Source organism: Channa argus, chromosome 12, assembly GCF_033026475.1.
Source record: "Channa argus isolate prfri chromosome 12, Channa argus male v1.0, whole genome shotgun sequence".
Lineage (NCBI taxonomy): Eukaryota > Metazoa > Chordata > Actinopteri > Anabantiformes > Channidae > Channa > Channa argus.
Genome location: NC_090208.1, coordinates 27,204,020 through 27,231,407, shown reverse-complemented (window position 1 = coordinate 27,231,407; position 27,388 = coordinate 27,204,020). Strand labels below are relative to the sequence as shown.

Sequence of the window (27,388 nt, the reverse complement as noted above, 5' to 3'; positions counted from 1 at the left end):
TATGGTAGGCCAAGACAACTACATTCCTTCAAAGACAACTACATTCTTTTACAAACTTTCCCATATGGGACTAAAGTTGGTTTTTCCTGTGATGTGGGATACATGTCTACAGCAGGATCTGCAGTAATCATATGTTGGCAGTCTGAGTCCTCTGAGGCTGAAATGCAGTACTGAATATAAATAATTTTTATTTCCTGTTACTAATAGCAGAAATAAACTATGACACTACAAAGAACTTAAATCATACATGATCATTTCTATGTGATGTAAGTCTGAGAAGAAAAGTCAGTGCTATTCAATTCAACTTTATTTATATGGTACCAATACGCAACAAAGTCATCTCAAGGCATTTTACAGAATAAAGTCAAGACTATAGAGATGGATTGAGAGAACCCTACTATTCTCCCTTGACCAATCAATAGGCAACAGTGGAGAGGAAAACCTCCCTGTAACGGAAGAAACCTCCAGCAGAACCAGGCTCAGGGTGGATGGACATCTGCCTCGACCGCTTGGGGAAGTGGAGAGAGAAACAAAAAGAGCAACAAAAAGCAACAACAAAACACCTGGCAGGTTGGTGGGACCAGTAGCTGAGACCTTCTTTAACACAAACAAAGGACGTAGAGCAGTTGTCATCAATCCCAGGGTTTTTGGTGCGTTCCCTGGCTCCTCCTGTCACATGTAGAAGTGTCCTTTAGCAAGACACTAAACCCCAACTTAGTTACTCCGGTGGGTGTAGGCCAGCAGCATAGCAGCTTCCCAATCTGTGTGTCATTGTGAGTGCGAACAGGTTAATGAGAAGCAGTGTAAAGTGCTTTGGGTACCAATAGGTAGAAAACCGCTAAAAAAGTGAAGACCATTTACAAAGATTAGTGACATTTTTAGACATTTTCTCGTTCAGTGGATTTGATAATGGAATAACCTTATGCTGTTATGAAGAAGTCCTACTGTTTTGTGTTTTGGAAAGAAAATGTCCAATATTTTCAGCGTAATATTTCTGTCAATGTCTTATTACTTTGTTTTACATTACTTCAAATGTGCTGTTTTGTTTTTATGATGTGTGCTATTCAGAAAAATATATTGATCATATATTGAAAAATTTCATACTAACAAAAGCAGTCTTTTTTTTTACTTTTGTTGTTGTGTTTTCTTCTTATGTTCTTTCTACTTAATAGTAATCGTTCATGTGTCTGTCCTTTTTTATTGCAAAATAGAGCAGTGATAAAACGAGAAAAAAAACGTTAAAATGTGGAATTACTGGGACTTTGGACCATCGATGAGATGTGCAAATGCGTACTGGTGGTGTTGTTCCGGTTTCGGACAGTTCCGGTAATTACCAAATTATAAACACAAACATTTTTAAATTGTTGTAAAGTCTGTCATAATAATTTAATACTAACAATTCACTTGCAATCCACAGGTATTCTTGTGTCATTCCAATACAATAACATACATTTAGGCCAATCTGTAAATTATATTTTCATTTCCCGCTCTTATTCTGAAGGATACGTACCAGAAATGCAAATATTGTCGCTGTTAGCGGGAGCAAAGCTGTACGTAGAATTACGTCTAGCACACAAGTACTCATCTGTACAGAGGTCATTTCACCGCTGACATAAAAGAGAGTCAGGCGTTTCCACTAGGAAAGTTGACAGAGTTATAAGGTAAGAAATAACTGACATCCACTTTGCGTCTACTGGTTAAAAAGGTGCTTTCTTTTTTGGCTCACTTTTTTGACTATAGCAAACAGCAGCGGACAGAATGCAGCTTTTTGAGCAGACGTTTTTATTCGTATACAGTTTGTCACTGCAGTAAAGCTAAACGTCGTGTTTTAAAAGTAGACATTAACTAACAGTGGATGTGTATGTGTAACAGATCCTTTTAAAAGGAGGAAACAGTGTCGTTATTTAGTCTTGGACGTCCTGCAGTGCAACAAAGGTTCCAGTGACAAATTCAGCCTTGACCTCTTTTCTGTATTGATAACAGCAGCTTAACTGCAAAGGTTATTTCAGGTCAAATATACGAACTTTCATTTCAGACAGTAAAACTTAAATCTTCAGTGTATCTTTAACTGTACAAGGACTCTACTGTCTTGGGTTTTAAACTTGGGTTTTCCTCATCGGTTCCAAACAAAAGCTACATGACGAGCACGTCTGCCAGCAGGACCAGTCTACATGTCCACATGACAACATCATACAGCAAGAAAACAGCATGTTTATTTGTTTAGATGTAACTTAGCAACTTAGCACTACAACCTTTAACACTGCGATCACAGTAAACAGTCAAAAACGTGGCTTGTTGTTTTCTATCTTGTGCCTCGTGTACATGCAGACCCCTTACTGACATCACATTTCTCTCATGACATGCTTCTGACTGGGACAATCTCCCGTATCCCAACAATAATCAGGGCTGATTTTACTGACCTGTCCAGAGTTCATGTGTGAAACAGGCTTATGTTACTTGTATATTATATGTATATACTTACAGTTTATGGCACATACTGCTATAATTTCTCCTATTTCTTCTCAGAGAGAGAAAAGTGCCTTTTTTCATGGTGAATCCCTTCAGTCTGTTCACAACAAGATGGGCTTTGAAGTGCCTGATCTCCCCAGTGGCCCCCTGGATATCTACAGGAAAAAAGCTTCTTTTAACTGGAAAGAAATGCTTTGTTTCATAGACGGAGGGGATATGCTGGCATTTAAGGTAACGTAGGATTCTCTTTGTAGTTTGGACTCAGTCTATAAATAAAATGGTTTATGTATACATCTGTACATATTAAGTACGTAACTACAAAACACATCAAAAGATAACTTTGTTCATTTTCTAAATTGCTAAATTGTCCACCATCACCATACAGACTCTAACTAACTGGGTCTTTAATCCTGTTTGGGTAATTTTTAGTCTGCAGCCTGGATTAACTTGTTTTTTGTGTGCTATAGATCTCTATTGTTTTCCAAACACTATTAAAAACCCATCAGCCCGACATCACTTCACTGGGTTTCTTAACTCCAAAACATGTAATCGACATTTTTATATTGCCCCACATGGTCCAAAGTTACATTTCCTTTTACCATGGCCACTATACATGTGCAATTTTGCTGCTGAAGTCATGGCCCTTAACACCAATTAAAACAGTATTCATTCATCATGTACTCAATTTTTATTTATCTACAGTTTTATATTATGCACATGCTCCCACAGTATATTGTAAAACATGGATTTCAAATATTTGTCTGAGGCCCTCACTAGGCTTAAATACCTACTACTAGGGACGAACTGTACCGAATCCCCTATTGAAGGCAGGGAGGGGAAACTATGGGGGAAGTATTTCTTTAGATGTTATAGTTCATTTAAAACTTTGTTACTTTATTTTGTTAGTGCTTTTGTATATTTAAAAATATAGGAATGTTATTAAGCTGTATGTCTAGTGTGTGTTTATAACTTATTTAGTCACAGTAATGTCTACCCCTTGTTTCTCATATTGGTTTCAGTTCAGTTTGTAGTATTTAAAGTTTAACTATATTTTGTTGACCTCTTTTAGGGCCCAGTTTTGTTAGTTGGTAAAATGTCCTTGTATATATTGTGGTTTGGGTAAATAAAAACCCACCTCTTTTTGAAATGCGTCCTTTGTCTACCTGCTCAATCCCTGAAAGCTATTAGTTGGGCTGGCTTTGCAGTGCAAATACAAAATTAAAAAGATTTTCAAGAATGTTGATATTTTGAGCTTTTTCAATAGGACAATACTAAAGAATAAGCAGGAGGAAGATAGACATGGAAACGGAAACCTATAAGCATGAGAGACCAGGATGGACACAGCCACAGAAAGTGGGGATAAGGATGTGAGAGAAGAAGGGGGAGTAAAAAATACCACAAAAGCTGGCTACAATTTAAGTTTGGTTCCACTTGACCATCCAATTGGAATCTAGAAGTATTTGAACCTTCACTGTTTACTGACTAACTTTACTGGATACTTTGTCATATGCATGTGTATGTGTCTTGGGCCAAGACTCGGGTCTGATTAAAATTAGTCATCCTTCCAAACAGCAGCTTTAGCAAATAAGAGCCTAAAAGTTAAGTACTTGTGAGAATTCCTCAGCCTGTAGGTATTGAGGATGAAATCCCTGTGAGTGAAAGTGTCCTTCAGAATCCTTTTCTTGCCTTCAAGTCTTCAGGGTGGCCATGGTGGCAGTGCCTTTATAATTCTGTTACATATTCTGTTTGTAGGCTTGTGTGAGATGGCCAAAGTAACAGCATGCATACATACAAATAAGTAATCATCTAACTATGTAATCGATATCATAATATGTCAAATGCCCATAGGTTGGAATTACTGCCATTTTTTACAATAGGATAATACAGCACAGCAAAGCCCTATTTTTGCCTAGCTTTAAGTCATAAACACGTTTTGCAGCCTGTGTCGTCTGTTAATTTTCATATCTTTCTCGGTTGCAGCACCATGTGTTCAAGACGCTGGAGAACGATCCTCTGTTTGCCCGCCAGCCTGGTGAAGAACTTCCTATTGAGAAAATGAGAGAGTTGACTTTCCTTAGGTATAAACATCAATTTTTGTAGCTTTGAATTGCAAAGTTCAGTAATTTTACATGCAAAAGACTTGGTAACACATCATATCCTTATCCATATACTGTACATATAGAAAATAATAAAAATTCTGGTAAAAACTCACAGAGTGAAGCAACTATTCCGCTATAACTTCCTGACAAAAGAAGAGGCAATGGCCAATCCCTGGAAGGTTATGGTCCTCAGTGACTGTCTGGGCATGTATGACTGGGCAGTGGCTACCAAGTTCTCCCTCAATAAAGGGGTAAGTGTGGACAGATGCCATGGTGGGAGGTGGAAACATGAAAAACTGAAAATTATATTCAGTATATAATATATATAATTTGAATAGCATGTGTCCCAAACTGAAACATGTGGTTGGACAAAGACATTGTACTACTACCTGACTCTACCTATTCAAACTCCACATCATCTAGTCACTTATGACATATGAGCAGCACCATAAGCAGTAACCAGGCGTGGAAGATTCAAGTGCCTACATTCAGCATATGGAAATATTCCCATTGCTTTGATTTTGTCGGGATCAGCCTGATACTACAACTGTGCAAATTTATTTGTGTTTCTCATTAATCTACGGAACTTCAAACAGAATTTTAGAAATGCTGGCAAATATGTGAAAAAGGAAAAACTGAAATATCAAATCTACATAAGTATTAAGAAACTTTGCAACTACACTTGAAAGTTGGGTCAGGTGCCTCCCATTTCTCTTGACTTTTGTTGAGAGGTTTCTACACTTTGATTATGGTAAATGAAATGATTGAACATGATTGGAAAAGGCTTCATTGCTGACAATGCATACTGTATCAGAGCAAAAGCCCAAGGGTCAAAGGAACTGACTGCAAAGCTCTGATACAGGTTTATTGCAGGGCACAGACCATAATATTTGGCCATAATTTTCTAATGGAAGAAGTTTGGCACAACCAGCACTCTTCCAAAAGCTGGTCACCTGGCCAAACTAAGCAGTCGGGGGGGAGGGCCCTCGTAAAGGAGGTGACCAAGAACCTGATGGTCAATCTGACTGAGATCGTGTGTGAGATGGGACAAAGTTCCAGAAGGACACATATCCGGAGCTCTCCACTGATCTGAGCTCTATGGCAGAGTGTCTAGTGGGTGGTTTTCAGCAGCAGGGACTATGAGAGTGGTCAGGGTTGAGAGAAAGCTGAAAGCTGAGAGAAAGTACAGAGATATCCTCAATGAAAACCTGTCACACAGCGCTCAGGACCTCAGATTAAGCCAAAGGTTCACCTTCTAACACAACATAACCATGACAACACAGCTTAGGGACAACTCTGTGAATCTCTTAGAGTGACCCAGCCAGAGCCCTGACTTGAACTCTATTAAATAGTTAAAAAGATGCATCAGGTTATTTTTACTTTTTTATTAATAAAATGAATATTAAGCTTATAATTAAACCAAAAATATGCCATATGTCATGATTTTTCTGTAGAAACCAAATAATCAGACATTTAGCTGCCCATATAGCTGGAAAGGAATATTCAACTCTACTCTCTTTGAATAATGCACTGGTATCCCGAAATTCTCCTTACTTTCTCTAAAAATGGTGTATTTTAGCATAATTCTGAGTCAGATGCTGCCGACATTATCCAAACTTTATCCTGTAAACCCCCTAGTACGAAGTATGTATTTTGTGCATGAGCTCCTACGTGCAGCCTGGTGGTCTGGCACAAATTGTCACTTTCTATAACTTGACCGTTTTTTAGTAATGGGGATTCGAGAAATGTAGAAAAATCTAGTACTGTAATAGTAAAGGGCCTATACTCAACTCTGTATTATTCTCTAACGTTGAATTCCACTGTTCCCCAACCTGAATAACAAAAACTCACGGGATAAGCTGAAATGACAAAAAAACTGTAATTGAATTTTACAAAATAACTTGACTGAAGCAAGTAGGTTTTAGCCATTTTAGCAAAATAGTTTCTGATTGTTTGAGTATTTATTTTACCGGAACCTTTATCTGTAAAAGTCACCACAGTAAAAGTGCATGCTAAATATTAACAGGTTAACGTGATGGTGTTAGCATTGGAGTACTCCCTCATGAAACTGCTTTCATGGCTGTCTCCATTGTTATACATCAGAGGTTTGTAGTTATTGAGTAATGAGCATTAGATGTTTTTTCTTGTCTCATTCCAGAAAAAGATGCTAAAAACATAATTTTATGTTTAGATGTTTGGTGCAACTGTTGCCAACTCAGGATCAGTGAGACACAGCAAATATGTTGAGGACACTGACAACATGACGGTATGACTTCAGCACATCCTTACACTGCTTGTAGCACTTATGGGTTTTTTCATACAACAAAACAAAAAATAATTTCTCAACGTTCTGCCCTTAAGCTTTTTAAGTAATACCAATTTTTTTTAAAAATAACTATATGTTTATAGACATTTGGATGCTTTGCACTGACTGAACTGAGCCATGGCAGCAACACCAGAGCTATGAGGACAACAGCCACGTATGACCCCTCCACGCAGGTCAGCACACGCACAACACAACCTTTACATCTCACAATTGTATGCATGTAAATGGGAGTATGTTTGGTTCATGACCGCATAAAGCCACCAACCTTTGTCATGTTTCTGGTCTCTTATTTATAAGCATGGATATTACGCTTAATTGAAAGCAAATACAAAATAAAATTGCAAACTGAAATTAAATTTAAATTTACTAACGAGACTACAATTTTTGGAGAAATAACAAAAATAGGAATAAAACGAGTATTAAAAAATGGTCATCATACCAGTTTTGTAGAGCAAGAGAGACTACTGATCAAACGTGAGTACTTGTGGCTCCCTACCATTTGGAATTATCATCAGGCATGAGGAATGGTGCTTCCATATATCAATGGGGTAATGAGTGTTGTTCAGAGTCAACAATGACTGTCTGTAATGTCTGAATGATGGCTAACATTTTGGAGCTCATTAGAGAACAATAAAATCTATTTAGATTTTGTTGCTATTTTATTTTAGACATTTAGTGGTGAACATGACCTGGTTCCTTTGCTGTTAGTAAAGATTGTTTGGGTTACACATGGCTTTAAGTTTGGATATATACTCTTGTATTTTCTACCACAGAAAGGATTAGGTGCAGTTCTTACTATATTTCCAAAAGTATTCGCTCACCCATCCAAATAAACAAATTCAGGTGCACAAAGGTCCATAAAGACATGGATGAGCGAGATTGCGGTGGAAGAACTTGACTGACCTGCACAGAGTCCTGACCTCAACCTGATAAAACACCTTTGGGATGAATTAGAGCAAAGACTGCGATCACTGTGTATTATGTATTTCATAAACACACTTCCCAGAAGAGTTGAAGCTGTTATAGCTGCAAAGGGTGGGCCGACGTCATATTAAACCCTATGGATTAAGAATGGGATGTCACTGAAGTTCATATGGGTCTAAAGGCAGGTGAGCAAATACTTTTGGCAATATAGTGTATTATGATGGAGCTTTTTAGAGCATGATTTATGCTTCTGCAACAAATTTGCATTTGAGCTATCACATGGGTATCATAGCTGTGTACCCTACTTTGTGCACTATACCAAGAGCACCTCTCCAGAAATGCAGGGTATTAACATGTAAATTTTTTTCAATTACTGTGAGAGGTTTTATGCATTGAAAATACAGCTGGAAAAAGTTAATGACTGGTCGTGAATTCAAGAGATTGATTCAAGATTCAAAGTGTTTATCGTCATATGCACAGATAGAACGCATGTTTCCCTGTACAGTTTTGAGGTTCTGCATTTCACACTTCTGTACCTCCGACCTGAGGGTAGAAGTGTGAACAGGCCGTGCTGGGGGTGGGAGGGGTCTTTGAGTATGGACGCAGCTTTCCTGTGGACTCTGCGGTGGTAGATGCTCTGCAGAGAGGGCAGTGGAGTCCTGGTGATCTTCTGCGCAGTCTTCACCACTCTCTGCAGGCGTTTGGTCCATGGCAGTAGTGCTGCCGTACCACACACTCATGCAGTTGGTCAGGACACTCTCAATGACGCAGCTGTAGAAGTTGCTGAGGATCTTTGGCGACATGCCAAACTTCCTCAGCCTCCTGAAAAAATACAGCCGCTGTTGGGCCTTCTTGACCAGCTGCGTGACGTGAGGTGTCCAAGTGAGGCCCTCAGTGATGTGGACACCCAGGTATTTAAAGTTGCTCACCCTCTCCACTTCAAGCTCCCGGATGAACATTGGCTGATGCGTTCTCCTCTCCTTTCTCATGTCCACTATCATCTCCTTCGTCTTGTCCGTGTTGAGGGTGAGGTTGTTGTCTCCACACCATGACACCAGACTGGCCACCTACCTCCTGTAAGCTTGTAGGCTGCCTCGTCACCGCCAGCAATGTGTCCTATCACTACGGTGTCGTCCCCGAACTTCAGGATGATGTTGTCTTTGTGGGAGGCAACACAGTCGTAGGTGAACAGGGTGTGGAGGATGGGGCTGAGTACACAACCCTGTGGAGTCCCAATGTTTGTGATGATACTGGCTGAATTCCTATTACCAATCCTGACAGACTGAGGCCTGCCAGTCAGGAAGTCTAGGAACCAGTCACAGAGGGTGGGGTGTAGACCAAGTGTGGACAGTTTGTGGGTGAGTTTGTGGGGAATGACCATGTTGAAGGCGGAGCTGTAGTCGATGAAGAGTATCCTTAGGTATGAGTCCTTGTTTTCCAGATGAGAGAGGGAGTAGTGGATGGCAGCAGCAATGGCATCCGAGGTGGAACTGTTGGGCCGGTAGGGATACTGCAGGGGGTCAATAGTGTCTGGTATGCTGCTCTGAATGTGGGCCAGGACCACTCTCTCTAAACACTTCATAATGATTGGAGTGAGTGCCACTGGCCTGTAGTCATTCAGGCAGGTGGGTGGGCTCTTCTTAGGCAGGGGGACGATGGTCGTGGTCTTAAAGCACAAATGACAGGAAGACTTGAAGATAACACACCCACAAATTCTGCAAGAGCAACAGAAGAGCATTTGTGTGTTTATGTGCCAAAACAAATATTGGAGCAACCAGGGAACTTTGAACTTTGATTTTGAATTGCATAGAATGTAAACCACTCTGTAAACCACTATATATATATATATCTATATCTATATCTATCTATCTATCTATCTATCTATATATCTATATCTATATCTATATATATAGTTGCTTAAAAATGTAAACAGAATTCACGAGCAAAAAGCTTGCAAAAATCCATGAATGGTGAGCTATAGCTCATTTGGTATGGCAGTTGTCCATTGCCCACAAGGTGTGTGGTTCGATCCCCAGTCCCGACTATATGTTGAAATGTCCTTGGGCAAGACACTGAACCCCGAGTTGCACGCGGTGGGTCAGGTGAGCGCCTTGCATGGCAGCCACCGCCATCGTTGTGTGTGTGTCAATGGAAATCAACATTGCGCTTTGGATAAAAGTGGCCATTTACTATTTACGATTACTGTTATTGAAAGGCCTGAAGCACCACTTTGTGGAATAGCATTTACAATGTAGAAGTAAGCGATAACATTTATTCATAATATACATTGCTTCTTCTTTAATATACATATATTGATTTAATATATAAATAATACAATTTTGCTTTATTGTTGACTTTACCTTGTAAAATCTTACTTGTATATTTGGACTCTGGCTTTTCTAAAACCTTGGTTAAGTGACTGACAAGCAGTAACTCTCATCTCTAAAGGAGTTTGTGATCAACTCTCCAGACGTTGAAGCTGCCAAGTTCTGGGTGGGGAACCTTGGTAAGACTGCAACTCATGCTGTGGTGTTCGCTCAACTCTACACACCTGACCATGTGTGCCATGGCCTCCACTCCTTCATCGTCCCAGTAAGACTCTTTGACTTCTGGTCAAGTCACTTAATGTGTTATCAGCCACTGTTTTCTAATATCATGTCACACAACCACATATGTAATTACAGAAAGAAAGTACTTGAAATGTGTTGAACTAGCTAAAATGCTGCAGACAGTTCGGGTGTGTAGTGTAAGATATTGTATGTGAGTCAGTATTTAAGCACTGATAGCTGTTAAAATGTAGAATAAATGGATGTCACTAAAGTTAAAGTGACAGTGAAATCAGCTAAATATTCTAATTACAATGAGCAAATAAAGTCTCATTCGAAAAGAACAAGATCAAAGCTGTTAAAATGTCATTTGAAGTGTGAGATATAAAAGCAGTTAACCTGTCCACTGAAGATTAGGAAGCAGTTCAAGTCTCCATTCATAGTGTGGACAGCACCATAGCAGAGCAGCAGCAGTTTCAGCACTACATGTGTGTCTACACAGGAGCTGTTTAGACTCATAAAAAATTGTAGGACAACTTTAAAAATATGTTTTGGGTTGAAGTGGCGCACATATAAAAGAAATGATGCCCAGGCTGTGTATGTAAATGGTCCCATTAAAAGTGGGGCATATTGGTTCCACGAGTCACATGTAACATGAAAAAGCAGAAATTCACAGCTACGTTACACCTCTTTTAAGTCACCTGATATCATGCCAACAAATTAGGAGGAAAACTTTTCAATTGTCAAATAAGTTCTTATAGTTTTTTTTTAATCAGGGTATGATTAATGCAACTGGAAGCTCTCTCTCATCCTACATCTCTCCCATAATTCACTCTGTGTGTTAGCAAGGGATATTTTCAGGTATCGTAATAAAACCAAATGGTCTATAGCAAATACAGACACTACAACCCAGACCCACGCCAACGACTCAAGTCACGGAAATGCAGTTTTCTAGGATGGAACATCAGGTTAATGAATGGAAACTAGTTCATTTTTGGGGTCTGTGTATGTATTTTAAATTTTTTAATTTTAATTTGTGTGAAGTGAATTTTGAACAATGGTTGTACTATGCAGTCCACTTATGTGGAAGCATTCCATTCCATTTGTTTTTATTCTAAAATCTTCAGCTTTTTCTTGAAATAGTTACCCTCTATATATATATATATATATCAAGTTTAAAATGCTGTTGGACTGAGAAAAGATCTCTCATGTGTTTACTTTATGTAAAGTTGAAGGCTAAAGAGCAGTCATACACACAAATCTGGGTTTAACTCATTATCATTATATTTAATCATTACTGCTCATTGGGAGCAACTAAGTTGGGGTTCAGTGTCTTAATCAAGGACACTTGGACATGTGACCGGAGGAGCCGGGGATTGAAACAACAACTGTGAGATGGGTAGCTCTACCTTCCTGCGCCACAGTCCCCCCTAATAATATGGTATTATTTTATTAGAAATACAATTATAACTAATTTGAGGAATATTAAAACAACAAAAGATGATACTGTTGTGCATTTTAACAGTCAAAGTCAGTGTATTCTTGTATAGGTTGGATAACAATAAGCAGCATGTCTTACATTCAGTAAATCTATAATCACTGTGCTGCAGGTGAGAAATCCCAAGACCCTTCTGGCTCTGCCTGGTGTGTTGGTCGGAGACATGGGCAAGAAGCTGGGGCAGAATGGACTGGATAATGGGTGAGTGACAGTTGAGGAAGACAGCTTTTTGTATTACTGAAAGAGATCGGGTTCATTTGTTGTTCAGAAACAAAATTCACCTATTTGTCAATACATAAAGTTTACTTTAGTTAGAAATGCACCTTTTTGTAAATGAAGCTGTTCTTTTGTTTCTGTAGTGGAGCATTTCTTTAGTCCACCAGACTTGACTGATGTTTTGTAAATGCTGCAGTGTGTGTTGTGGCTCTGGATGCAGAGTGGGTTCTCCATCAACTGAAGGGTTGGTGGTAGACTTCTTAGTTCTAATAGCACACCAGTTGACGTGTCCTTGGGCAAGACACTGAATCCTAGATGTATAAATTATAAGTTCTGCCATATGACTTCCTCCACCCTTCCCGCACAAAACTAAAATGCAATTAAATACTTTTATTTTCTGAAAATTAACTACCAGGAAATAATGCACACACATGCCTATGTTTTTTAGATGCTAAGAGATTTTGAATATTTTTGAATTAATTTAGAATCTTAGATTATATGAATTGCAGTTCTTATGTGAATTGACATTTTTACTGATTAGGAGATGTCTTGTGCACTGACTATTCAATACTGTTTAAAGCAAGCAAAGGCCCTATGACTGAATATGAGTGTTTCGTGGAATTATCAACAAGATTTAAGATTTTTTTTATTTTATTTTGAGCCCTGTTGTTCTTGTTCAGGGGTGGTTGTAGATCTCCAGTACCTTGTTTCTTTTTAGTACTTTTGTGTTTTGTTGTTTTTTTTTTTTTTAGTTGTTTAATGCCTTTTTTTGTAATTTTGTGTCCCTTAGGTAGTTTTAATTACTCTGTGCCTCTTCTTACTTTTTCGTGTTTAGTTACATTGCTACTTCTTTCAGTGTCTCCCGGCCGTTTTGTTTTGGCCCCCTGGCCTTAACCTGGTAGCCCTGCTCACTGTCGTTATTATCTTTGCTCTGGTCTGATCAGATTCTGATCGGTCAGACAAATAAACACTGACAAAGCCTGTGCGATCATACACCATTAGAACTCATAGAGTATAAGACAGACAGTAGAAGCAGCAGACATGGCAAAAAGGAACACACCATCCTGAATTTGTGTAAACTCAGAAGATAATGAAGTCAAATAAAAACTGAGATTTTTGTAGAATGTCCACTTTTATCTTGTTGTTAAGCTGTTGTATTTTGGCTGATATTGATGCCATCTAGTTTTTACATTGATTAGTGCAATGTACTTTTGTTACCGCTGGATGCCACAAAAGTGTCTACAAGTGAGGAGAACAGGTTAACGTACACAGAATGAAATGTACTGTAAGGTGTAGCAAAATTAAAATGCAATGTCCTCACTTGAAAAGACAATAAAAGTCCATCCTTTCTCCCACACCATCCTAATCATCAGAGATTATGTTGCATTTCATGTTTTTTCCATTAGGTTTGCTTTGTTCCACAATGTGAGGATTCCACGAGAGAATCTACTAAATAAGACAGGAGATGTTACCCCCGATGGCCGCTATGTCACACCATTCAAGGTTAGTAAGATTTCCATTTCACATCATAATGACCTGATACTATTTCCATAACAGAGACTTAGAAGACAGTGCGGGTTAAATAAGGTTAAACCCTTTTCTACCTATTGGCACTCAAAGCGCTTTACACTAGTTCTTATTCACCCATTCACACTCACAATCACACACACACACACACACTCATACACCAATGGGGGAGCTGCCAACACTCACCGGGAGCAACTAAGTTGGGGTTCAGTGTCTTGCTCAAGGACACTTTGATATGTGACCAGAGGAGTTGGGGATTGAACCATCAACTGTGAGATTGGTGGACAACCGCTCTACCTCCCTGCGTCACAGTCGTCCCTAAGCTGTTCTTTTCCCCCTAAAAGTAGGCATGTTGACTAGTAGTGCTAATTTTTTTATAACTGTCTCCGTTGCAGAGATTTGGGAAAACGAGAAAATGCTTTAAATGGCAGACTACCAGCCTCCAATGCGCTCAGAATAAACATTTCAGTCAAATCAGTTTTCCCATCTCTGAGTCAAAATCTCGGAATAGGCTGTAATGCTAACGCCATATGAAAATCTGGGGTGACTTGCCAGCAAAACTAATTATGCAATCACATTCTTCAACCAGTGTCGAATTATTTTCATGTATGAGGCTCTGAACCAGAGAAAATACATGAAATCTGGACTTAAAGAATAGTCGCTGGTCTTTCGTATGCTATTAGCCCTAGTTTTTTTTTTTTTTTTTTTTTCTTTTACAAGTTGTTAAAACTGCAATTTCTTTTTTATGACTAAGAGATAAGCATGAAAATATAGCACGAAAATAGCATTGAAATAATGTAGCAACCTACACATCAGTAAGAATTTCTTTATCCTATTTATACTGCACCAGATCAGTCATAAGAGATGATCACTCTATTAATCATTGAATAATTACAACAAATTCATTATTCTGTTACATATGAAAAGGTGGCCTCTTCTCCAGGTAATTGATTTATTTTGTATCAGAAAAGGAATAAAAAACCCATCACCTGACATCTATACATCTATAAATAAATACTTGATATAAAAGTTACTGTTTGGGATGGATAATGGTGTTCAGGTGAGCGGATGGTGTAAGAAAATGGGAATAATCCTAGTACTAATGTTAAAGGGTTAAATTGGACAAAATTCATAGGAGTTTCAGGCTAAATTCATTGCTAAATTTAGGAAATAGACTTGTGGTTAATCTAAGATCATTAGCCTTTAAAGGTTTGAACGTGGAGCTTCGTTTTGCCTTTTTGAATAGTGGGGTCTAAGTGAGCTTAGGCCACTGATGTTTTTACTAAGAAATTCAACCTTTTATATTTTTAGGCAGCAGTTGACTTTTGACTGTTCTCTGTGTGCAATTCAAACATTGCAACATTTGGAAAAACAAAACTCACCATGTCTCACTGGCAGTTTATAATGTGGCTGTAAGAGTAATGTACGTTTGGCAGCAGTGACTGTAATGTGCCCTTATGTCAACATTAAGAGCACTGTAACCTCCTCAAGTCATGTTACGCCGTCTGCTAAAGTTCACAAGGAAGAAATTTTGTTTCCAGCCAGGGCTGATTGGGGTCTAGTTTTCCACTTCATAGACCTCTTTATTACGGTATGTTTATCTGATACCTAAAGTACTGAAAGACTGAAGGTGCTGTTCTGAAACAACTCTATTAAACTCAAAATGTAACATAAAAAAATTATTTATTTATTTTTTTAATTGCACAAATTTGTCAGCTGAATATTATGGACAAAAGTAAAGTCAGTAGGGGAGAATTCAGTAAGGCACACAAATGTGTTCATATAATAAAATAGGCACATAAAAAGTTTTCCATGACATATTCCCCCTTTGATAATTCTATGATCACTACAAGTAGTAAGAAAATCACAACAACTTCAAAACTTTAAAAATAGCATGTGTATGCATCACCAGCTTCTCTCCACTGGATTCCCATAAAATCTAGAGTAGAATTTAAAACCCTACTTCTTACATATAAAGCTCTAAACCAGGGGTCCCACATAACTATTTCCTTCTCTATCAGGGGCCGGGGTCAGTTTGTAACAGAAAATGTGTGACCATCTCAGGGGTGCCTAAAAGTAAACATTTATTGTTTTCCAGAAAGCCACACATAAGCAAATATTAATATAAATAAATAATAACACTATTAATGAAATAAATAATAACCAAATAAACCTCTCTGGGTTCTTCACAGAAAAAAGTCCATTGAACACTGAATAAAGAAATGCGTTAATTTTGGGTAGCAGCTCGTAAAAACGCGTCAAAACTCTGCCCCGGCTCAACCATCGGACCCCTGTGTTGTACAGCACATCACCCTGCGCAGACTCCAGTTCAGACAGGAATTGTTGGAACTCCCTTTGCTCTGATGAAGTTTTTGCATGACACCACAACCTTCATGACAGAATCCCACTTCAACACTTTGCAGCACAGTGCTTGCATGAGAATTAGGCTAGTGGACTTGTAGTGGGGCGGTGAGACCCTGTTCTTCCATCTCCCGGTTCATGCATCCTATCAGACTCCACGCACCCTCAATACTAGGAGCAAGCTTTGACCAGTCCAGGTCCAACTCTTCCATGGTTTGCCAAAAATATCTTCCCCCATTGTAGTCCCTTTGAGACTTTGGAGGGCTGCCAGCTCCTCGCACATCTCAAAGTTTGCGCTAACTCCACGCATAAAAATGAGCAGCTGCGCTGTGTCTTCTCATCCAGTGCTAATGAAAAAAAGTCAGATTCTTTCGTCTTCTGCTGCAGCTGGGCATATACATTACCCCCGATTTCTTCAATGCGTCAGGTGATTGTACTCGCCGACAGACTCACGGCATTAAAGACATCTTTCTTCTCAGGACACATTTCTCCCGCGACAGCATTCAAACGTTTCTTGACAAACTCTCCATCAGTGAAACGTTTACTGCTGCTTGCTTCCAGTTGAACAACCCGAAAGCTGGCCCGAACGGATGACTGCCTCTGAGCTTGGTGTACAAATGTATTCTGCTGAACTAACAGTCCACTTTTTAGCTTTGAGAGTTTGTCTGCTCGCGTTTGGCCTTGCAAGTTATTATTATTATTATTATTATTTGCAAGTGCCCAGACTGAAAAAAAAATGCGTCTCTGGTGTTGTTCAGGGGGCCACGCCAAGTGTGGAGGCGGGCCGTATCCGGCCCCCGGGCCTTAGTTTCGTGGCCACTGCTCTAAACGGTCAAGCTTTATCATATCTAAAAGACCTTGTAGTACCATATCATCCCAATAGACCACTTTGATCTCAGAATGCAGGCCTATTTGTGGTTCCCAAAATTTCCAAAGGTAGAAGGAGGAAAAGCCTTTAGCTATCAAGCTCCTCTCCTGTGGAAGCAGCTCCTAGTTCACATTTGGGAAGAAGGCTTTAGAGCTGTGTGTTTTCCAGTGTGCAGCTACTGGTCCTACCAACCTGCCCAATGTTTTGTTGTTGCTTTTTGTGTCTCTCTCTCCATTTTCCACTCATCCCAACTGGTCAAGGCAGATGGCCGCGTACCCTGAGCCTGGTTCTGCTGGAGGTTTTCGCCATTAAAGGGACTTGGAAGAACCCCATTCCATGACAGTTTCACTAAGCAGCACTTGATGACCTTCTGTAAAATTCGTTATCTATCTCTGTCCACCACATATGGAGAAAGATTACTATGGCACATTACTCAGGCCAAAGTCTTTGTACTGCAATATTGCATAGCTGAGTTTCTTTCCTCAAAAACTGTCTGTGTCTTTGGATTTGACACTTTCTTCCACAGTGCACAAACCAGTACTGATATTCTGTAACATCTAAAAACATCCCTAGCCAGTGGATATTTTCTGTACTTATGTTCTCTACTGTCATTTTGTTGAATAGACCTTTTTAAAATGTCATGGATTTCCCATAATGTTTATTTTGGGAGGAAACTAGGAACTAAATTATTAGATAGATAGAAACAGATAGGCAATTCACAACTTTATTAGGAGCCAACTGTGTCTTCGTACTGCTTTTCTTTGCTGCTGCACCACGTACGTACGTGGGTTCTCTGGGCCTGTATGTCTATTCTAGTAGGGATTCCTGTACTATAAGAAAAGAGACAGAGGAAGAGAAAAATCTGGCTTTGTAGTAAATTATTTTGTTTTCATTTTCATTTCGAATACATTAAAATGTTGTTTTTTTTTTAGTTTGGTGTTTTTTATTGTTTGTTCTCTTACAGGACCCTAACAAGCGTTTTGGGGCATCACTGGGCGCTCTGTCAGGTGGCAGAGTGTCAATCACAAGGATTGCTCTGGTTAACTTGAAGCTCGCTCTGATTGTGGCCGTCCGCTTCTCAGCCACCAGGAGACAGTTTGGGCCCAGAGACACACAGGAAATTCCTGTTTTGGAGTACCAGCTGCAGGTCAGAATGGAGGGAATCGCTGATAGACCTAGATACACACGGACAACATACACCAAATCTCTCTTTGTCTTGAGACACTATCAATTCTCAAAAAAAAAAACTTTTAAAAACATGGCTGTGTGAAATTTCCTTTACTCTCAATGTGTCAAAATGTGCCTAACAGAGTGCATTCAGCAGTTTTACATCACTGAGGTGAATCAGAATGAGCCATGTTAAATAATCTGGATTTGGAGCTGTTATGTCATCGTTTATTGCACAGTGACCTTTTGATTTAAAAAAAAAAAAAGTCTTCATTTACCTCACTTTGTAATTCGCTTTGCATAATAGCGATGAACATGGTAAATGTTTGAAATGTCGTTGCATTATCAAGTGTGTCTGATGTTGCGCTGAGAAAGGTGATCAGTTCAAATCTGTGCGCAATTCACCCCAAACTTGAGACTTTTCAACCACAGAAATGTGCTGATTGCACATATTCAATCACCTCCAGAATGTCCAATTCTATGCTCACTAATCATAAACAGTATTACAATGAGTCCTAATAATTGTATTTTCGATGGACAACCTTGCTCACACTTGGCTCCTGCTGCTACAAAAATTCAGCTCAACCTCCCAGATTGTGATATACTTGTCATACATCTTAACTAACCCTTGCCTGTTTTTACTGCAGTGGCATTTACAACATAGTTTGTCTGAACAAAACCTAGTGCTGTTAAAAATATCTAAACTATGGTCTAAACACATTTTTCACAAGTTTCTAATATCATTAAAGAAGTGTAGGAAATCTCAGACACATTTCTGTATGAATGTGTGTTTTGTGAGCAAAGCCAAATTCTATTTTACAATTCTAATATTTACGTCTATGTCTCCTTCCAGCAATGGCGTCTGATCCCGTATCTTGCAGCAGCATACGCTCTAGAACACTTTACTAAATCCATCTATTTCAACTTTGTGGAGTTCCAGATTGGACAGATGATGAAAGACAAGAGTGACAGACAAGTAAGTAAACACAAGGGCCTTGTGGTGAATCCTCTAGGGTTATGATCATAAAGTCTTGACTTGATTGTTGAAACGGAAACATGTCCACTTACTCTAGACCCTCAGAGCATTTATAACTTGCCGTGCAGTCATAAAGGTTTTTAATGTTCAAATGCATATTCTCAAAATTGTGTTTTTTTAAAAATAAATATTATTGAAGAAACTAAATACCAGTGTGTTGTCTTTATCAGTCTACACAACACAATATAATCCTTAAAATGATGTGGTCGGAAGCCAAGCTTTGCTTTTTTCCAATTGATACATCATCCTACTAAGACTAATTTAACATAAATCAAAATACTTACGGTCTGGACTGTGTGTGTCGCTACGTGTTTCTAGGCAGAGTTGGGCAGGGAGATCCATGCCATTGGCTGTTCCAGTAAACCACTGGGATCATGGACTGCTCAGAGGGGGATCCAAGAGTGCAGGGAGGCCTGCGGTGGACATGGATACCTGGCCAGTCAGTCTCAAATGTAAAGATATTCATATACACATAAACACAGATACCTAAGAATATTCTCTCTTTCAGTGAATCGGCTTGGGGATCTGCGAAATGACAATGACCCAAACTGCACATATGAAGGAGACAACAATGTGCTACTGCAACAGACCAGCAACTACCTGCTCAGCTGTCTCCATGCAAAGTTCCATGGTCAGTCTTAACCCACTGAAAGATGAGTATTAAGTATATCAGACAGTGGAGGCTTTTTGCATTTCACACTGTTTCTGTGAGTTGCTTAACAAGTGAATTTGCCCCCTGTAGGATCAATAAGTTTGATCTTATCTTATCCCTGAGGATAAAATTTAGGTGCCACAGCAGCAAAGTAAAAATTACATCAAACACGAGAACAGAATGAACTTAATATGTAATACAGAACAGAAATGGCCTATTAGTAATATTATCAGTATGTAATGATCACTATGTAATTTGAGAAGTTTTCTGTGATTCCATGACAGGTTGGAACAACCTGACAAGTCAGTCTCAGTTTTCCAGGTCAATTGATTTTTTTTCAGTAATGCAGCTTTTTTCCAGCTAGAAGCCATCTAGGTAAAGTGTTTCTGTCCATCCCTCTGTCCGCCCCATTCTTCTGAACGTGATGTCTCAGGAGTGCCTTGAAGTAACGTTCTTAAATTTGGCACAATGTCCACTTGGACCCAAGGATTTTGGGTGTTAAAGGTCCAAGGTCATATTAAATGTTACCTTATATCTGTTTATTCTAGTGATAACAATAATATAGGAATGCCTGAGGTAAATTCTTAAGATTTGACACGAACATTCAAGGACTCAAGAATAAACTGTTTTGGAGGGTCAAAGGTCATATCTGTCCATCCTTGTCAATACAATGTCACAGGAAAAAGTTTAAGGGAATTACTACAAAGCTGTAGATTGGTTAAATGTGTGTTTTCTTTTGTGTTTAATTTATAATACGATTAAAATTTTAAAAGAATTATATGAGAGATAATAGTCATTTTCAATTAAATTCAACTTTATATAGCACCAATTCACAACAAAGTCATCTCAGGGCACTTTACAGAATAAAGTCAAGATTATAAAGATATATAAAGAGAACCCAACAATTCCCCCTGGAGCAAACCATAGGAAACAGTGGAGAAGAAAAACTCCCTTTAACGGATGAAACCTCCAGCAGAACCAGGCTCAGGGTGAACGGCCATCTGCCTCGACCGGTTGGGGTGAGTGGAAAGGGGAGAGAGAAAAGAACAGAGCAACAAAAGCAACAACAAAACATCCGTCAGTATGGTAGGACAGGATAGTAGCTGCACACTGAAAAACACACAGCTCCAAAGCCAGGGACACATGCAAAAAGGGACAGAGAGAGGGAGACAAGGAGAAAGACAAGTACGGGAGAAAACACACAAAGTTAATGTCATGCAATGTGACAGTTGAGTGAGATCATGTAATTGACTCGACAAGTTCAGGGATAGTCAACTTCTTTCTTTAGCCTAATTTGAATTAAAGGGTCAAAAGTCATATCTGTCCATATAACTCAATACAATGTCACAGACTTTGAGAGAATTACTACAAAGCTTTAGATTTTTGTTTTTTGTAATGCTGACAGGTCTGCTAAAAATGTGACTCCATCACTCGAAATTCTCTAAAGTGTGGCCACACTCAACCAAAGTCAACAAAACAACAGCAAGATGCAGTATTTGTGGGACGAAACTTGTGACAAAGTGGGAAAATTTGTCCATTGTTTAAATGTGTAACTACTGTTCATTATGTAACTTGAGAATGAATATAAAACATCAGTGGCCTAATCGATATATTAATCGATATATATATACTGAATTCGGAATTAGAATTTTATTTTTGCTATGCTGTTTTTACTTTTGCTTCAATGCTATAGCTGCAACCCGACCTCCCAAAAAGTTCTACCTCACAACAAAGGGGAAAATTTGTGAAAATCGTTCTTACAACTAATAGATGTTTTTATTTCAGAAAATAAACATTTAATAAGCACATTTGGATCAGGATAGAGATCTGTCAAATTCAGTAGAACCCCATCCCTACACCCATGTACTGTGTGGCCTCTTCTTGTCCTGTCTGTCTTTGCACTATGTCTTAACACGTTAAAGTCACCTCCTGAATAGTTTGACACCATTGGCCTGCATGTGTATATGCATGCAAATGCACATACACCACAGTATAACTAAAGCTGTAAAACCTCACGGTGAGTCTTAGGGTGAGCTCACCAATTAGTCTCTAAATGTTTGGCTGGTTTCTTCTCATTTTTAGATGGTGTGCTAATTGAGTCCCCTCTTCACACTGTTGATTTCCTGGATGATTTCCAAAAGATTTTGGAAAACCGGTTTAACGCAACGACGATGGAGGAGTGTATGAACTCTGCAGGTATATATCAGCTGCTTTAGATTGGATTTATTAACATTGTGTTCAAACTTTCTATGAGATATTCGAATTCAGGCATTCATTTGTGAAAAGGTCTAATTGGATTCAACAATGAGACAGGAACATCTGTTTAAGTATTAGGAAAACCATAGATGAAATATTTTGCCAGTCAAATCTGTGAATTGAAAATCACACCCTTGGTTATTATAACCAAAATCGGTATAATGACAGCACCATCAAATCACTGTATAATACATACATATTAATGTATTATTTGCATACTGGAATATATGCAACCAAATGTCTAATCTAAAGAAAAAAGTTTCTAACTTCACAGTTCACAAACCAGAAATGATTTTTGTTTCCTGCTATGAATTGATATGACTATACACTATATGAATAAATATTTTAACTATTACTTTGTTGTTTATATCAGTGCCATTGGCAGCCTATAAGTGGCTGGTGTGTTTCCTGTTGGAGGAGAGTCACAAGAGGCTCGAACAACAGAGGATCTTTGCTAAAGATGAGTTTGAGGCACGTAACAACAGCCAGGTAAGAATAACACACATAACTGCATCACTTCAGTGAAAAGTGCTGTAAAAGCACTTTTACCTTCAAACCAAACAAAAAATTCAGTAGAGACATTGTTTAAGATTCTGATTTCCACAAAAAATATGATTTGTAATACTTCACTGTAAGTAGTAGTAGTGAGTTTAATTTGTGAGGAACTTTTAGAGTTGGTCCATTTTTGACTAATATTAATTCAGACACGCTTGAATGTTGACAATACGATCGAAGATATTGCTTCAGAAGCATGGGAGTTATTTTGGTTTGCGTTGTCTAACAATGTAAACAGACCAACAAGCTGTGTCTACAAGTTATAATATATAATTTTGGCTCAGACATATTTACATACTAATGTAAACTAAGTTATAACACAAATGAAAAGTATGTTTCACGTGTTCCCTCTGCACGTGTTTGTGTTCAGGTTTACTACTGCCGCTCCCTCGCCATGGCCTACATTGAACACAACTGCCTCCAGAGGTTTCATGAGCTGACTATTGATCGGGATACACCATCTGGTCTCAGACCAATACTAAGCAAGCTCTGTGCTTTGTATGGACTGTGGAGCCTGAGCAGCCACATTGCTACACTGTACCAGGGTATGTACTGAACTCTGTGCCTGCTTATGGAGAAATGTAGATCACGCTTTGCTCTGTGTTAATATTTATAACATAGCGCTGGTCCTTTCCAGGTAATTACTTGAGTGGAAAGAAGCCAGCAGAGTTGATCCAGATGGCCATCCTCACTCTCTGCTCCCAGGTACAGGAACGTTCGTCTCTCTGTTTGCCTCAGCCTTTATTCATGACCACTGTAAATAATGATGGACAGTTTTTATTTTGCATTTTCCTCTCCTGAATAGGGCAAAAGACAAATTTACAAATGACTTAAGTCAATAACAGTACTTCAGAAATTAAGGTGTAGTGGTAAAATTAAGTGGTAAAGTACTAATATTATTAACCTCCTCTGTATCTCATAGTTGCAGCATTGAGTGTATATTTTGTTTGTTCTTATTAGTATATATAATGTATGACCATACTTACCATAAGCGCAGGCTGATGATGGTCTGTTTCTATTCTCTTCTTGTCACCAGCTGAAAGATGATGCTGTAGCATTGGTGGATGTTTTTTCACCCACTGATTTCATCCTTAACTCACCTATTGGCAATGCCGATGGACAGGTAAATGCACGCACGCACGCACGCATGCTGTGCTGCAGCGAATAAGTAATGATCATGTCATGCAAACACATTGACTGTCAGGTGTTTGTATGAGGACTCAAAAGCAACGCAGTGAGAGGAAGATATAAGTAATTTTATTTAAAATAGAACAACGAGAGATGAATAATGAATTAAACAAAGACTAATCTGAAGGGGAACAGAGGGGATAGCTGGGTTTAAAACGGCAGGGGAACAGGTGAAAACAATTGTGAACGTTGACGAGTGGTAGAAATGGAGAAACGAACTGGGAACAGGAAGTGGAGAAAAGGGTACAAAATAAAAGTCCAAGACAGTGAATGTGAGGGCCAGATCATGACATTGACAATCTACATACTTTTTACTTTTTTGAGGTGGGAGGACATCATTGTATGATGCAGCTGTAAATTGATTTTTCTGATGTCTAATATCTCTGGTATGTTGTAAATAGAACCTCAGTGTTCATAGCACAGAGCTACAGTATGTCTACTAATGCTGAATTAAAGTATTAAGCTACAGTATTATCTGTTAGTTGTGTTATTAGCCCTAAATTTTTTTTGACATGTGGTCTGTGATTTGTTTAGCCCAGAATTAGACACAGGACAATATCATTTCTCCATTTTTGAATTTTCCGTTTTCTGGCACTGATTAAATGTAATGTTTGAAACAACCAAAACATTATAGTGACATGTTTTTCACATAACTACTTAATTGATATATTATTAATTTATTATTTGAGGGTGACTTCTTTTTATTTGTTTGTTTGTTTGTTTGTTTGTAGGGCTGTCAATGTGGTAATAAAGTGATAATTGGGCTGTATTTAAAACATACGTTAGATGGCCATGACTGACTGAATATATTCATGTAAATTGCAGACCAATGAAAGTGACAGTTCAGTAGCCCATGTTAGTTCGAGTGTATTTAGTTTTAAAGCCCTAGACACTGTCTGGATCCTGGATTGTCAAAAGTGCACGAGGAAAAGCTTCCAGTATTTGAGCAGAATACAATAGGATACATGTCAAAGTGAATTAACTGATAGGAGATGGGTCCGGACTTTTTTTTTGTTTGTTTGTTTTTGGGTGGGGTATGTAAAAATACATAAAAAGATAATCCTCTCTGAATTATCTTATGTCTCATCTATGCAGCTGTACAAGAATCTATGGTCTGCAGTGATGCAGGGCAGCCAAGTGCTGGAGCGACCGTCCTGGTGGAAAGAGTTCTGCTCTGACAAACCTGTGGTTGGATCCCTGTGTTCAAAACTCTAGAACATGTCATTTTTATACACAATACATCTTGTGTTATAACATTTGATGCAGATTTAAAAAAAATAATTTTAAACTATTGTCATCCAAAATATCAGACTGTGAATTCTTTGTTTTCAGCTTTTTTGAATCATGTCAGTTTACTACCAAATAATTGGGTATTATTTCGGAATAGGGTTGAATTGTGTCTAAACACAAGATTTAAGATTTGCCTGGGGAGCAAGTGCTGATTGTCTTGCTCAAGGGCACAGATGGTAGTGGGCTAGGATTTGATCCTGCAGACTTCTGCATCCCAGTCTGATGCTCTAACCATTTAAAAAACCAGGCCTATAGGAAGTATGACCCCTTGGTCTGATCCCAGTTGATGAACCGACAGTACTTACACTAATTATATATAAATGATGTAAAACTAGCTCCAATAAAACGCTGCTTATACATCGGTATAATCTAATAATCGAATGTAATTTAACTCAATTGAAAATGTACCTCCATATGATGTCTGTATTTGTAATGGACTGTCCTGTCTATGGTAGAACTAGATGGGTAACTAGGTAAGATTACATTCCTATCCCTTCGTCTAAGTTGGGATGCAACTTTATCCGTCATATATGATGTTCTGATCATCTAAAATTGTTTACTGAAAAAGTGTTTGATGAATGTTTAAAATGTGAATTGAAATAAAGTTAAAATCCCCCCCCCCCTAAGATACTGCCACATAACTCAGGTTCAGGGGTTAAAAGGATGATGAAGGTAAATCTGGTCTTCACTACCTAAGTCTGATTCTGGAGGTTTTCTTAAAGAACTTCTATTTATTGGGCTGCATTTCTTTTTCTTATAAATTTGATCAATTGCCTTAGAAAATAGATTTATACCCTTATCCCAATAGTTTCTATAGTACGTTCCTTGACAATTGTTGATGATTTAAAAAATATATGTACTAGCTAAATGTTGTTTCCAAATGAGGGAATGTAAACTTTTGCACCCAACTATATGTGCAGAAGCCTGAAAACAAATTCCCTCAGACTACAGCTGTTGCCAGTAGGGAGAAATTTAGAGGCAGATTAGTTAATTATTAAATTAATTATTAGTTAAACTCAAGTTATTACTACAGTTTTCAAGGACTGCAGCACTATTCTAGAATTCAACCACAGTCAGACATTTCTAACCAACCATTGACACTCACGTTTAGCCAATCCTGAACCAGAGACAACATCAGAAGCGTTTTACCTGAGCTAAGGGGAAAAATGACTGGACTGTTGCTCAGTGCTCCAAAGTCCTCTTTTCAGATGAAAGTAAATTTTGCATTGAATTTGGAAATAAACATCCCAAATCTGGAGGAAGAGTGGAAGAGAGGAAGGTGCCCCAAGTATTGAGGGTTGTATGGAGTGCGGCACATGGGGACATGATTTTCAGCCAACAGTTCTATGTTAAAAATTCTTTTTTTTAAATAATTAAAAATTTCAATTATATTCAATCTATCACGCAATCAGTCATCATTGCAATAATCCTGTCTCTGAGCTCTGCAGGCAGTTCCTGGAACTCATGGCTTCTGCTCTGATATAATATGGATTGTCAGCTGTGAGGCCTACGACAGAGAGGTGCCTTTTCAAAATCATGTTTTTACCACAGGTGGGCTCCAGTCAAGATGTAGAAAAATCTCAGCAACAATCAAGAGAAATGAGAGGCACTGAGCTACGGCTCAGTTGGTAAGGCAGTCGTCCACGGACCAAAGGGTCAGTGGTTTGATCCCGAGTCCCAGTTATATGTCGAAGTGTCTCTGGGCAAGACACCGAACCCCCATCAGCCCTTTCCCATTCCCAGCTGTGCAGTGCACAGTCCAAGTACGGTAGAAATTAAAAACTGTGCCAAATCAACATGCGGACAATGATCCGCTGCTCCGACCCTGAACTCACAAGATAAGCTGAAAGGACAGGAACAAAGGTTGCAAAGGGCCTAAAGAAAGATAAACAGGAGACTGTGAATGTTTACAGTTACTTTATGCCTGTTAAGGTTGTTGTGTAGTTTATTAAGTATACATTATATAGTCCCACCTGGTTTCTACAGTTTGGGTCCAATACTTGACTGTAATAGTAAGGCTTAGTGTTAGAGCATTTGGTTGGGATGCAGAAGGGACAAGCCAAAAGCTGCTGATATTTTTAGTATAGTCTGGGCAGGAATACACTCAGCTAACATGGGCAGGTTACTTTGTGAGTTATTGGTTCAATGTGAGGTTACCAAACAGCACAAGCAGCAATTTAAGCAAGTAACTCAACAGATACAACAACTTTGTGTCCAGCCACCTCCCAACTTAGACTTTGTCACTTTCAAGCCATAATAAATCCTCTGTCCAGATGCAACCCTTGTCTCCCACCCCCTGAACACTAAGCAGTTAGCGGAACTCCAAGGTTTCCATTGAATTTCTCACTGAACCAACATGAAAATATCACCTATGTTTTGTCTATTCACCCAGGTTGTCCATCATCTGGAT

General features: G+C 38.7%; 1 protein-coding gene across 2 annotated transcripts; it reads left to right on the top strand.

Moving 5' to 3' along the window:
• Nucleotides 1-1,529: 1,529 nt before the first annotated feature.
• Nucleotides 1,530-25,599, top strand: acox3 (acyl-CoA oxidase 3, pristanoyl). 2 transcript variants are annotated; one of them, XM_067524243.1, is made up of 19 exons: nucleotides 1,530-1,661; nucleotides 2,527-2,700; nucleotides 4,450-4,547; nucleotides 4,684-4,819; nucleotides 6,760-6,834; nucleotides 6,978-7,067; nucleotides 10,267-10,410; nucleotides 11,975-12,063; nucleotides 13,485-13,581; nucleotides 17,799-17,981; nucleotides 18,855-18,977; nucleotides 19,356-19,476; nucleotides 19,546-19,668; nucleotides 21,772-21,885; nucleotides 22,319-22,434; nucleotides 22,871-23,045; nucleotides 23,138-23,205; nucleotides 23,537-23,623; nucleotides 24,784-25,599. In XM_067524243.1, exons 2-19 carry the CDS (start codon nucleotides 2,581-2,583, stop codon nucleotides 24,901-24,903), a joined length of 2,079 nt encoding a protein of 692 aa, XP_067380344.1. In that variant the 5' UTR covers nucleotides 1,530-1,661; nucleotides 2,527-2,580; the 3' UTR covers nucleotides 24,904-25,599. The 2 variants fall into 2 exon arrangements, with proteins under 2 accessions (XP_067380344.1, XP_067380345.1); XM_067524244.1 differs by lacking the exons at nucleotides 1,530-1,661; nucleotides 2,527-2,700; nucleotides 4,450-4,547 and having other exon boundaries at nucleotides 6,727-6,834.
• Nucleotides 25,600-27,388: the final 1,789 nt, after the last annotated feature.

What these genes read in the sequence shown, in the direction of transcription:
- acox3 (XM_067524243.1), top strand. Translation starts at nt 2,581, where the DNA reads ATGGGCTTTGAAGTGCCTGATCTCCCCAGTGGCCCCCTGGATATCTAC. An exon ending in GCTATGTCACACCATTCAAG is followed by an intron (nt 13,582 to 17,798) that starts GTTAGTAAGATT and finishes GTTCTCTTACAG; the next exon opens with GACCCTAACAAGCGTTTTGG. An exon ending in TCCTCACTCTCTGCTCCCAG is followed by an intron (nt 23,206 to 23,536) that starts GTACAGGAACGT and finishes TCTTGTCACCAG; the next exon opens with CTGAAAGATGATGCTGTAGC.